The sequence below is a fragment of the Balaenoptera ricei genome, chromosome 11, assembly GCF_028023285.1.
Source record: "Balaenoptera ricei isolate mBalRic1 chromosome 11, mBalRic1.hap2, whole genome shotgun sequence".
Taxonomy (NCBI): domain Eukaryota; kingdom Metazoa; phylum Chordata; class Mammalia; order Artiodactyla; family Balaenopteridae; genus Balaenoptera; species Balaenoptera ricei.
Window position 1 is genome coordinate 105,575,944 of NC_082649.1, and position 13,109 is coordinate 105,589,052.

The 13,109-nt window shown below is 40.4% G+C and overlaps 1 protein-coding gene across 4 annotated transcripts in view; it reads right to left on the reverse strand.

Moving 5' to 3' along the window:
* KBTBD12 (kelch repeat and BTB domain containing 12) overlaps nt 1-13,109 on the reverse strand; it is a 55,048-nt gene that overhangs the window by 39,188 nt on the left and 2,751 nt on the right. For all 4 annotated transcript variants that reach the window (XM_059940513.1, XM_059940516.1, XM_059940515.1 and 1 more), the window contains exons 2-3: nt 6,057-7,238; nt 2,071-2,341 (exon numbers count right to left, since the gene is read on the reverse strand). In XM_059940513.1, coding sequence (XP_059796496.1) covers nt 2,071-2,341; nt 6,057-7,126 — 1,341 coding nt within the window. In that variant the 5' untranslated portion in view covers nt 7,127-7,238. The remainder of the gene's footprint in view (nt 1-2,070; nt 2,342-6,056; nt 7,239-13,109) is intronic.

The following is a 13,109-nucleotide window of genomic DNA, read 5'->3' on the forward strand; positions in this document are numbered from 1 at the left end:
ATGAAATTACGACAGCCAGTATAATAACATACCACTTAGAGATCTTTGTGAGTGCATGAATGCAATTAATCCAAGCAGACAGCCAAGGAGATAAATAGAGGTTAACTGTAGTGACTCATACTCACAGACACACCAAATATCATGACTTGAGGTTGTAAGTACACTGTCAATATCGGAGGAATTTATATTCTACGATAATGGGGCTAAGGTGTTGGGTTATAGCAAACAATCTGTGATCTGAGCAGTGAGACAATACAGCTTTTTTTTAAAAAAATGAAGCACTGCAAAGCCTTAAAAATAAAACCAAGCTTTTTGAATAGTATTTAAAGTATAATTTTATTTTACCAAGCTTTATAGTGGCGGCTTAAATAATACTTGTGAGAAACTAATTTTAATAATTTATAAGGCATTTTTCTTTATAATATTTTTCTAATCCAAATGGAACAAAATTACAAAAACATTTGAGTGTTTTAGTAATGAGTATTTTTATACCATAATACAGGAGTGGTCTGAATTTAAGTTTAAAGATACATGGATTAATAGAAATTATTTGCAGTTATTTTTATGTATTTATTTTATGTACATATATATATATATTTTTTTAATGACTAGAGAAAGTAGAAGTTGAATATGCACAGATGTATGTGGCTTTTCCTACTCCTAAACTTCAGGTCAAGTAATATTTTTTGTCTACAATGTGTTAGGAACTTCTATGACTTCAAGCTAAAGATGCTTAAGTGTCTTTTGCTTTTTGTTTTGGATGCAGGTGTTCAACAGAGAAATAATTTCCATACTTAAGAAAGTTGTATGCAATTAGTTTTAGCTCAGTGTTATAATCACTGTAGTGCAATCACTACCCCATGCTTTCTTGCAATTTAATGTATTGTATTCGGTACAGACTAGCAAAAGCTTTTGTTAATGCAGTAAATACTGACATGTTTGAAGACATTATAAATTAGGAAATACTGACTTTATTGTTTTAATTTTCCTTTTAATTTAAGTATTTAATATTTGCTTTAGTGGAAAAAAGCAAAGAAAAGCTTTTCTTTGGAGCATATTCATGCAAAATTAACTATGTAATGAATAGTTCTGAAAAAGCTTCATTACAAATAATTTGTCACGTTTCAGCTACTAGCTGTGATTAAATCTAAGCTACTTTTTGATATATAGCATGAATTTTAAAATGTATTAAATGTGAAGTTTGTTTTTAAAACAAGTATGATATATCATAAAAGGCAAAATTTAAGCTTATGAAATGATTTAAAAAGCACCAGTTTTATCATGAAGCGAATCTGGTGAAAGAAGAAATCATATAGGCTAAAATAAAATTAGTTTATGTCATGGGGACAGAAAGTGAGCTGGTAAGATTAATCTTTATTAGAAAGACTGGTTGGCCACGGCAGAAGGCAGCTGGAGTGAAACTTCTGGGAGAGCCCCAGGGCGCTCGGAGGGACACCAAAGAGAAGAGAAAGGGCCACTGTGGTCCCACTCCGCTGACTTCTCCATCCTGTCTTGCATCCCTTCGCTGGGCTTCAAGGCAGTCTCTGGTTTCTCTATCTGCTGATGCCCAGCAAAGACATGAAGAGGTTAAAATTGCAGTATACTTTTGTGGAGATGGTTGTGCCATCACAGGATGAACATTCTGGTTCCCCACTTAGAGTAAGAACTTTAATATGAAAAAGACCTAAGAATTACTCGCCTCAGGTCATACAGCTATAAAGCAGAGAGAACTGGGATGAGGATCCAGCTTCTTTGCCTCCTACTTAGATGCTCCGTACAGATAACCCCTCAGCATAAGCATCCTTCATAGTCAGCGAGAATGGGGAGGGTTATGAAGAACACAGCACAAATACTGAATGAAGTCATGCCTATGAATAACACACTTTAAAATTCATTCTCCTAAGCTGCTTTAACACTTTAAAATCTTCCATTTAATATTCTATAACATAGAAGGCATTTTACCGAAATGTGAGTCACACTCTTTTAGTATTCAACAACTACAACATTTTTCAACAGAGCGGCCAGACTCAGCACAGCCATGCCAGTTAGGTACACAGGAAATTTCTTAACCTGAGGGGTCCAGCCTCCAATCACGTAAAGTTTATTATTCACTGTTACTACAGCATGACACGCCAACTGTAGTGGAAGGGGGGACACCCTTTTCCAAGTGTCTCGTTCTACAGAGTACTTATCAACACAGTTTGTAATAAGATACTGGTTTTTAATTTTCATCTGTCCTCCTATAACATAGAGGTCGTTATGGACAGTGCCCAGAGCATAGAGCTCTCGAAATTCTGTTGTGCATAACTTTTCCCAAAACTGGTTTCCTCTATCATGATACCTGTAAATAGAGAGAGAACCCAGAATTAGATTTAATATAAAAACAACTTGCCAAAAAAACGCACTTGTTTCTTTCCAACGAAAAACAATATGATTTGGTTCTTCTAATTGGAGAAGAAAAAAACATTAATATAAGATAGTGATACAGGTTTGTGTTTTTTGGGGGAAAGAAATGCTGAACAAAATATAATTACACAGAAACAGTCAACCACACCTACTAGAGAATTTTAGAAAAAAACAATATATTGAAAAAGTATAGATTATCCAGGGACTAGCCTTCATTTCCTAATTCTGGGAAAGAAAATTAAAAATAGGAAAGTCTTTTAGCAAGTCATTTGCTAAAAGAGAATACGTAAAAATAAAGAAAAATAAAAAATGTCCTATTCTGTTGACTAGAAGTCTCATTTCAATACTACATTAAAGAAATCTGTTTAGAGCGGAAAATCTGGAAATATTTAAATTCAGGTTTCTAATGGGATGATGCAGGATATATAGAATTTTAAGGATTGTTCTTGTGGTTCTGACTGGCTTGGAACAGAGTCAAGAGCATGCTAGTGTATAAAAACCCACTGTAGGTGTCTGCTGGGCGTCTCACAGCTATTCTAATCTACTAGGCATGGTAGTTTCAGTAATTTCTACCACGAATAATTATGTCGGTCTGAGAAGAGTCTTGGGAGAAGAGCAGGGACACTAGGTGATATGGTCTCAACACCTCCTAGAGTCCAGCACATTAAGTAATTATCTGTGTGTGTGCATGTGTGTGTGTGTGTGTGTGTGTGTGTGTGTGTAGCATTACATGGTCACCAAATGGATGAGTCTGTGCCCATCTTTTGTCTTGCCTCTTGACAGTGGTAAAGTCTACTTTCTCGAATCATGATCAGGACAGATAGTCTAAGGAGGACAAAAGTACCCATAGGGACAGTGGGATAAAATATGTGAAATTAGTTCTGTCCTAGAAAATCCAGAAAGTATAATTGGAATTCAAAACTAAAACAAAACAAAAAACAAAAACCAGAAAAAATATGGAAAATAAGAAAAAAAATTTGTTGTTTGGAAACAAATTTTGCATCAAACATGTGACAGTTAATCATATTACAGAAGTTTTCCCCATTGTTCTAGGCCAACTCTTACGTTCTTCCCCAGAGACACCGTTTTACTTCAGGCTGGACAGGGAAGTTGGAAGATGGTGCTTTTTTCCTGCAGGCATGTCTGCAGGACATTAAGCCTCAAGCAATGCTTCTGATAATCTTTTTATTTGCCCTGCTGACAGTTTCATTATTGCAAGAAATGAGGAGGGCAACTGATACTTTTACCCTAATTCTGACCAACGTGGAAGAGCCGTTGGTGATGGGAACCAGGGTGAGTTCAAGACAGGAAAGAAAGGAAACAAGGGGTGTGTAGTTAGACACACGCATAGAAAGGGAAGCAGGCATTCAAAAACAGTTAAGAGGAAAGACTTTGAAGGATGAAAACACACACTTTGAGAGGGTTGGACGTTTGTTAAGAATTAACTCTGATGGCAAAATTGTGGACTACCTTTATTTTTAAAAATTTATTCATTTTATTTTTGGCTGCATTGGGTCTTCGTTGCTGCACGCGGGCTTTCTCTAGTCACGGTGAGTGGGGGCTACTTTTCGTTGCGGTGTGCAGGCTTCTCATTGCGGTGGCTTCTCTTGTTGCAGAGCATGGGCTCTAGGCGCGTGGGCTTCAGTAGTTGTGGTACACGGGCTCAATAGTTGTGGCTTGTGGGCTCTAGAGTGCAGGCTCAGTAGTTGTGGTGCACAGGCTTAGTTGCTCTGCAGCATGTGGGATCTTCCCGGACCAGGGCTCAAACCCATGTCCCCTGCATTGGCAGGTGGATTCTTTTTTTTTTTTTAATTTATTTTATTTATTTATTTTTTTGGCTGCATTGGGTCTTCGCTGCTGCGTGCGGGCTCTCTCCAGTTGTGTCGAGCGGGAGCCACTCTTCATTGCGGTGTGCGGGCCTCTCCCTGCGGTGGCTTCTCTTGTTGTGGAGCACGGGCTCTAGGCATGCGGGCTTCAGTAGTTGTGGCATGCCGGCTCAGTAGTTGTGGCTTGCGGGCTCTAGAGTGCAGGCTCAGTAGTTGTGGTGCACAGGCTTAGTTGCTCTGCAGCATGTGGGATCTTCCCGGACCAGGGCTCAAACCCATGTCCCCTGCATTGGCAGGTGGATTCTTAACCACTGAGCCACCAGGGAAGCCCTGCACTACCTTTAAGAGGAAGAGAATATGTATCTATAGAACCCGAGGTTCTTGTACAGGAGGCTCTAAGGTGAAAAGAAGGGCACCCAGCCAAGAGCAAGTAGGAAACAAGTATCAGGGACCCAGAGGACCCGTCCCAGGAGACCCATGCCCCCTTTCCCACAAGCACCTGAGGGCCTGTACCTGTTGCTGCTCAGTGACAGTTCTGTCACCACAGGCGGAGGGCCAGTCACTATCCAGGGCTTGTGTTCCCGCCCCCACTGCTGGGAAGAAGGGACACTTGCTCAACGTGTGAAGGTGACAGCGGGACGGGCCGAGAGCCTGAAGCAGGTACTGCGATGAGGAGAGATGACAGGAAAATAGCAGACCTCTCATTCTTTCTCTGTCCCCACTTTGCTGTCGAGAATCACTTCCCAACTGAAAAGTCTGAGAAACCCTGCTATGAGGGCCCAGAGAGTGGAGGGAGTGTAAGGAGAGCTCAAGGACCTACATGTACAACTCTTACTCAGACAGGTAGATTTAAGGGTTGAATTCTTGCTGAATAACAGGAAACAAATCTTTTTGTCCTCACATGCACCTAGACATACACTACTTCTTAGCAGGTACTCCTGTTCCTCTTACAGTTCTAGGATTGAAGAAGTCTTAGGCTACAAACATTTTACGCTATTAGAGGTTTAGGAAAGACCCACTCATTAAGGGTACAGAATGAAGGACTTCCCTGGTGGCGCAGTGGTTAAGAACCCGCCTGCCAATGCAGGGGACACGGGTTCAAGCCTTGGTCCGGGAAGATCTCACATGTTGTGGAGCAGCTAAGCCCCTGCGCCACAACTACTGAGCCTGCGCTCTAGAGCCTGCGAGCCACAACTACTGAGCCCACAAGCCACAACTACTGAAGCCTGCACGCCTAGAGCCCATGCTCTGCAACAAAGAGAAGCCACCGCAATGAGAAGCCCACACACCGCAATGAAGAGTAGCCCCCCGCTCGCCACAAGTAGAGAAAGCCCGTGTGCAGCAATAAAGACCCAACACAGCCAAAAAAAAAGTACAGAATGAAAACTGACAGATAAATAGTACTTTTTGGTCAAGAAAAAAAATTACTTATTACTCTGAATTGTGAACTAATAAAAGTCAGTTCAAAGGCGTCAGTGTTAATAAACTTTTCTTCTTGTTAAAAGTTATATTCAGCTTTTCAAAAACAAAGCAATTATAGCATATGAATAGTGAAAGCTAAGAGTGAAAATATACAGACGAATCATAAAGTATATACATTTAACTTATGCACATTCAACTATATGTTCTTAATAATGAAAGGGAGAGAAAAATAATTTTAAAATGTGGATGATTTTGTTCTGAATTTTACATCTATGTAAAATACGTGATTACAGGGTAATTCTGACCACATGTAACTTAAGATGTGATCACTCAGCAGTACTTCTGCTAATGTCAAAGCAAGATAATGAAAACAAAGTTACAAGTATATGGCTAGATACAAACCTGTAGATTTCCACATTCTTGCTCTTTTGTCTGGAGAGTTTAGAGACACTTGCTTCTCCAGCCACAATGATAGTGTTGTTTTCCATGACAACACCAGTACACACAGTGCCTAAACCCTCCCCATACTTGGGAGATGAGATGAAATAGGTCTTTCGCGATGCAGGATCATAGCAAAAACTGGCATCTCCGTAGTTCCTACGTCTCGACCTGATTCCTGAAGAATTGTTGCCAATGCACAGCAAAAGACTGGTAGTCTCCATGCCATAACGAAGATTGAGAGAGTGCTGTTGACGGGTCTTGATGGCTTTGAATGCGTTTTGAATGATGTCAATGCAATTTGCATCACACAGAAGCATTGTGTTCCTTTTCAGGGCTTGTCTTAAAGAAGAAGGATTTACCAGTTGCAACCTAACTTGCTTCAGAAGTTCCGCAAGATGCTCTGTGCGCAGTTCTCGGTTATGATTTACCCATCTCAGAACTAGGTCCAGAATGCTCTCCTCTCTGGATATGTTCAGGTCATCTGATTTAATAAGCGTCAGAAATTGGTGCACTTCAATTTCTAGTATCTCTTCATGTAAGCTCACCTCAGCAAAGTGCTGATATAAATACCTCTTCGATTGATCAGCTAAATCTTCAGCTCCAATCTGCTTTGCAAAATGATAGATACCCACACAGTTCGAGGCATCCATATGGTCCATCATATACTTCTGACACACACTGAAGACTTCCTCCATCTGCATAAAATAGGCGGCCACAGCCACAGTCTGTACATTGGCGTTACTGATCTCCAAAGCCGCATGGTACATATAATTTAATATCACCGACACACTTTCTGCTGTGATGTCATAAAGTACGACTTCCCTCTGAGTACACTCAAGTAGTCCACAGGTAAACATCGCTTTGAAATAAGGACTAAATGCAGCCAGAACGAGCCTGTGGCAAGGGAATTTCTCCCCTTCTGCGATGAGTACAACATCAATCATCTCTGCTAGTTCTTTCATGTTCTTAATTTTATTCAGTAAATTCAAGCTGTGTTGGTATTTTTCTTTTCCCTCAGTCTTGCACTCCATGGTGTCCTCTCCAGTGTTTCTAAGTAAGTCTTCTTTAAATGTAGCTTGATTCTTGAGGTCCTGTTTACATGTCTGATTACTCACCAAGCAACAGAGATGTCATGTAACATTCCTGAAGGAAAGAAAAGAGGGAGTTTTCTTCTAAGAAAATAAATTCTCTGTAATTTAAATATGCAGCATTAGTTCTAAGAAGTATTTATAAGTAAATATTATTCATTCCAAGCAGAGTAGTTTAACATTAAGACAACTACTTTGGTATCTAAAAATAACGTCATTGATTGTAAAATTAAAAACAGTAAATTATTAACCACTAACAATATTTTCCTAATTAGCGGCAGAGATTTTTCTAGTGGAGGCTGGAAAGTCCTCCCTCTCAAGGTGAATGAAGAGAAAAGGGATAAGATGAGCACCTTTCGCATTTCCGCTTCCAGTTACCAAATTCAGCTGACCCGTAGATGGAGGATACAGAGGCATTAGGAAGCATCCTCTCTGAGGGGATGCCGCATCACCGAAAGGGTTATGTGCACCGTCCCCCAAAATGCACCCAAATGCTGTCAGCAGCAATCTGAGAAATCACAAGGGGGCCTTGCAGGCTGGCTGAAAAAAAAGTCCACTAAAATTCTGCTCGAACTTTGCTATGTGGCAAATAATTCAAAACAGTGCTTTGGAAAGCGCAACCAAATACGTGCTGATGTGAGAATTCACAATACTTGAAACTTACAACTAAATCATCCTAAGCTTAGAAAACACAAAAAGTCCTCCCGTTTCTCTGCCCTTCCTGCTCAGCTTCTCTCTCTTCCCTATCTCACAGAGGCAGAGGCGGAATCACTTCTTGCCTGAAAAAGCACTAGTCTAATTAAAAATCTCTTTAAGCTGGTTGTCTCAGCTTCCCCTTCCCCAGGGAACTGCAAACAGGATGTTTCAAGGAAGCTAATCAGCTCTTTTGATTTAAAGAAGGACACTCCTAGAGCCAGAAGCCTTAATGGGAGGAGCGGATCTCAAACTCTGTCACCCTGTCCAGGTCTAACGCCACTGTAAGTCGCACGCAGTGAGAATAAACCTTGATGGTAGAAAAGTCAGCACGCGGAGCTAAGAAAGGCAGGGAGGTGATCATTTCAACACTGTGAAAGCAAAATCTGTCAGCCGTAAAGCTTATAAATTTTCTAAATTTCTGTAATCCTGTAAAGGATTAGAAATCTCATATGTCTCAATGAGACTTGGCACTTTTTCAGTGTTGAATTAAAGTTCATTTTAGGAAACAAGTGTTAAGCATGATAGGAATGTTTAATTATATAATGGCAACTGTAAGAGCTAAAAACCACTGTGCTGAAGGGTGTGGAAATCATAATAACTAGCCGGTCTTGGAATCCGTATACTTGAAATAGAAAGAAATAAAACCCTCCTCGCTGGATTTTCTGGCATTAATGGCTCAGTTTTATTTCAATAAGAACTTAAGACTTTCTATGCAAGGGTTTGCAGGTTAAAAGTGATCTTTGCTTTTTCGCTTTATTTGTTTTAGATTTTTACAAAGAGAATCCAATTATGGGTAATTAAGAGGTCATTAGATTTCTAAATTCTCCTATAACACATTATGATTAGCCCAAATCATATTATGTAGGCTTCTTTACACATAAACACCTCAATCAACTTTATAGATGACAGCTGTTACTTCAAACTAAAAACGGTAAAAGCTTTCTTACAAGGAAATATTTTAAAATTTCTATTCCATTTGTACTGATATACAAGAATCCCTCAAAGGGTACCAGTACGCACAATGCTAGAAGGCCAAGGGTAGCTTCCAGATCGGATCACGTGATCTAACACAGTGCAGGTAGTTGAGACTCATTAGTTCTTGATGTTGCTGGAAAGAAACCAGATGCTGGGGACCCACATGTTAGGACTACAACCTAGGGTTTTGTATCTTTAAGGCAGGAACCAAGCTACCCTCGTTGAACTTTTTGGCATAGGGCTAATTTAATGAAAACAAAAGTGGCATTAGTTTCAAAGAGAGGTTAAAAATGAGATACCTAGTACATTATGGACTGGTTTTCTTGATAAAGATGTTATAGGTAATATTTTTTTTTTTTTTTTTTTTTAAAGAAGTTTGAACACTAAGACCTTGAGCTCTTAGCGGTCTTCTGTCTCCTAGGGGCATTTGCTTTATTTTATTTTATTTATTTATTTATTTTTTTTGGCTGTGTTGGGTCTTCGTTTCTGTGCGAGGGCTTTCTCTAGTTGCAGCGAGCGGGGGCCACTCTTCATCGCAGTGCGCGGGCCTCTCACTGTCGCAGCCTCTCTTGTTGCGGAGCACAGGCTCCAGACGCGCAGGCTCAGTAGTTGTGGCTCACGGGCCTAGTTGCTCCGCGGCATGTGGGATCTTCCCAGACCAGGGCTCGAACCCGTGTTCCCTGCATTAGCAGGCAGATTCTCAACCACTGTGCCACCAGGGAAGCCCCTATAGGTAATATCTTATACACAACTCTATAGTGGACAATGTTGGCTTTCTCCCCACATCCAGCCTGCCTTTCCTTGGTGCCACTGGGGTGGGACTGACTCCCGTTCTCCTTACCACTGAGGCTGGTGGGAGACCTGAGATTGGCCCGACTGGAGTGAAGCTCAGTCTCTGGTTCACTGGTTGGGGGTGTCCACGTGTTACAAAGATGAGAGGTCTGGATCTGCTGCAGCCGTGTCCCCACAGCCAGCATGAGGACACAGCCAGTACAGGAAAGAAGGCAGAGATTTCAGAGCAGTGGAGCTTGAAACATGCCTTAAACATGCCTTAAAACATGTGTTTTTCAGTTTTGAGAGAGAAACCATTCCCCTCATTGTTTAAGCTAGTTTGAGTTGGGAGTGCTGGTACTGGCACTCAGGAGTCCTCTCTAGTATAAGAGGCATGTGCAAATATTGAGACAAGGTTGCTTAAGGTAACAGCAATTATATATTTCATAAAGTTTCACTTTAGGTATATTCTTATATTCCCTATTATTACACTGTCAAGTAAAAGAACTGTAGAAACTTCTCATTATGCTCATTTCTCCTTGATAGAAGGCAAAAGTCCCTATACGTCAACTCTTCTGAGTTTACCTCTTCTCATTAAATGGCTACAGCATTTTACAGGCACACGAACTGAGTCTTGAGCCCGGTTCCATCTGACTCCAGAGTCTGCACTCTAAATCACTCCCTCTAGAGCAAGCACCAAACTAGGGCCAGAGAGAAAACATCTCAGCCTTTGTAGGGTTTCTGTCTTAACAGTTCAGCTCTGCCGTCGCAATGCAGGAGCAGCCAGAGGTGATACGTAAACTAATGAGCATCACTCTGTGCCAAAAAATGCGTTTCACGGACACTGAGACTTGAACTTCATACATTTCCACATCTTCTTTTGGTTGTAAAAAGCCACTTAAAATTATAAAATTCATTCTTAGCTCATGGGTGATATAAAGCAGGCAACAGGGCAACAACTCCTGTGCCACTGTCATAAATAAATCCACTTTCTAGATTATGTCTGGTGCCTAATCTCCAGTTCTCTGCTTAAAACTCCAGCTGAAGAGTTTTGAGAAGGGGAACAGTCAAATTCCTGTTTTAAAAAGATCATCTGGTGTCCCCAAGATTCCCAAAGATAAATCAGTTTCTTGAATAAATACTTTACTTGGGTACAGTTTCTCTGCCCCAAATGCTGGCTTCAACAACAAAAAATACTTTTAAAAAGGAAATAAGAAACATTTATGAATTTTTTAGATGGGCACATATATTTAAGTATCCCTTCCTTCTAATTGCCTTTTATAAAACTCTTGAAAGCTACTCTAATTGCTGTGGATTTACAGACCAAGTGAATTTACTGGTGGAAATCCTGAGAGATACCTGGTCAGTTAAATTAGCCACCATACTTCAATAAGAATTCTCAGCATTGTTCCTTGTATACATAAGGTACACAGAAGATGCTGGCATTGCAGATGGGGCTTTGAAGTGAGGTAGTCCTGGGCCTGAATCTCAGTTTAGCCACTGCTTTCTGTCATCCTAAAATTATGTAACCTTTCCTTTTTTTTTTTTAAATTTACTTATTATTATTATTTTTTATTTGTTGGCTGCGTTGGGCCTTTGTTGCTGTGCGCGAGCTCTCTCTAGTTGGGGTGAGTGGGGGCTACTCTTTGTTGTGGTGCTCAGGCTTCTCATTGTGGTGGCTTCTCTTGTTGCAAAGCATGGGCTGTAGGTGCCCGGTCTTCAGCAGTTGCAGCACGCGGGCTCAGTAGTTGTGGCTTGAGGGCTCTAAAGCGCAGGCTCAGTAGTTGTGGCACACGGGCTTAGTTGCTCCACGGCATGTGGGATCTTCCCGGACCAGGGCTTGAAACCGTGTCCCCTGCATTGGCAGGCGGATTCTTAACCACTGCACCACCAGGGAAGTCCCATAAAATTATGTAACCTTTCTGAACCTTGGTTTCTGCATGTGTAAATTGGGGTTTCTGTATATAAATAAAGTAGTTGGATCAGTCCTTTGTATCCAAGTGCTCACAGTGGGGTAACAGAGGGTAGCTCAGAGGTTCGGAACGTGGGCTTTGACTTGGGTTCCTGAGACCTGGGTTCTGAGACCTCGCTCTACCATTTACAACATGAGCAAGTTTCTCAGCCTCTTTTCGATTCCTCGCTTGGAATTAGTTTTGAGAATTATATAAGAATAGTTGGGAGAATTAAATAAGGCCATGCATGTATAACATGTAATTTGCTTGGTAAAGCTGAAACTGGATACACCTGTACAAACATTTTTTGAACAATAACAATGTTTGGGTTCATATACAAACTCCTTGTGGGTACAGACACAGCTCACAAATAAAAGAGAGCTGACAGCAACTTTTTCTTGTAATGAGGGCACAGAGGGCATTCTCCTTTCATCAGCAAAATAAAATTGTATAAATGTTCTCAGTGATATCAGTGGGAAGTTATTCTCTGCTCCAATTTATAGAAGACTGAATTGTGCATTCATATTAATAGTACCCATAATAATGGAGAAAAAATGAGTAGCAAAAATAAATATAAATCACAAGAATAAAGCCTAATTACTTTGCAAATCCAAAATGCAGTTTTACTCATGTCCAGTATACTTAGTTTTAAGAAATGGATTGCTATAAATTTTAATGTGGGGCTTCCCTGGTGGCGCAGTGGTTAAGAATCCGCCTGCCAATGGAGAGGACACGGGTTCAAGCCCTGGTCCAGGAAGATCCCACATGCCTCGGAGCAACTAAGCCCGTGCGCCACAACTACTGAGGCTGTACTCTAGAGCCCACGAGCCACAACTACTGAGCCCACGTGCCTAGAGCTTGTGCTCTGCAACAAGAGAAGCCACCGCAATGAGAAGCCCACTCACCACAACGAAGAGTAGCCCCCGCTCGCCACAACTAGAGAAAGCCTGAGCACAACAACGAAGACCCAACACAGCCAATAACTAACTAACTAACTAAATTTATTAAAAAAATAAAATAGAATTTAATGTGGCATAAAAATGTTGGTTTACTTAAACTACCAATGTTTTGCTTTTACAATGTTTAATTTTATAATCTTTATATTATCTTTAAAGTTGCTACTTTTTCTAAATAATGATTGATACATGACCATGACTCCATGTTTTGCTGAAGTTAAAACTAGTTTAAATTCATAGCAGCACTGTTTGAAATAGTAAAAATTTGGAAATAACCTAAATATTCGTTAACAGGAGAACAGACTGTAGCATATTCACTCAAGAGAATATTGTACAGCAAAAAAAAAAAAAAAAAAGAATGAACTAGAGCTCCATGTATCGACATGGATGAATTTCACAAACATCAATGTGTGAAACAGACTAAAAGAATAGGTGCTGCCCGCCACTGATATCTTCTTTAAATTATGCAAAACAATACTATATATTCTAATAGAGTAAATGTAGGTGATATATTATGACAAAATAAATATAAATGGTGAATCTGGTAAAGGGTCTATGGGAGTTTTTTGTCCTACT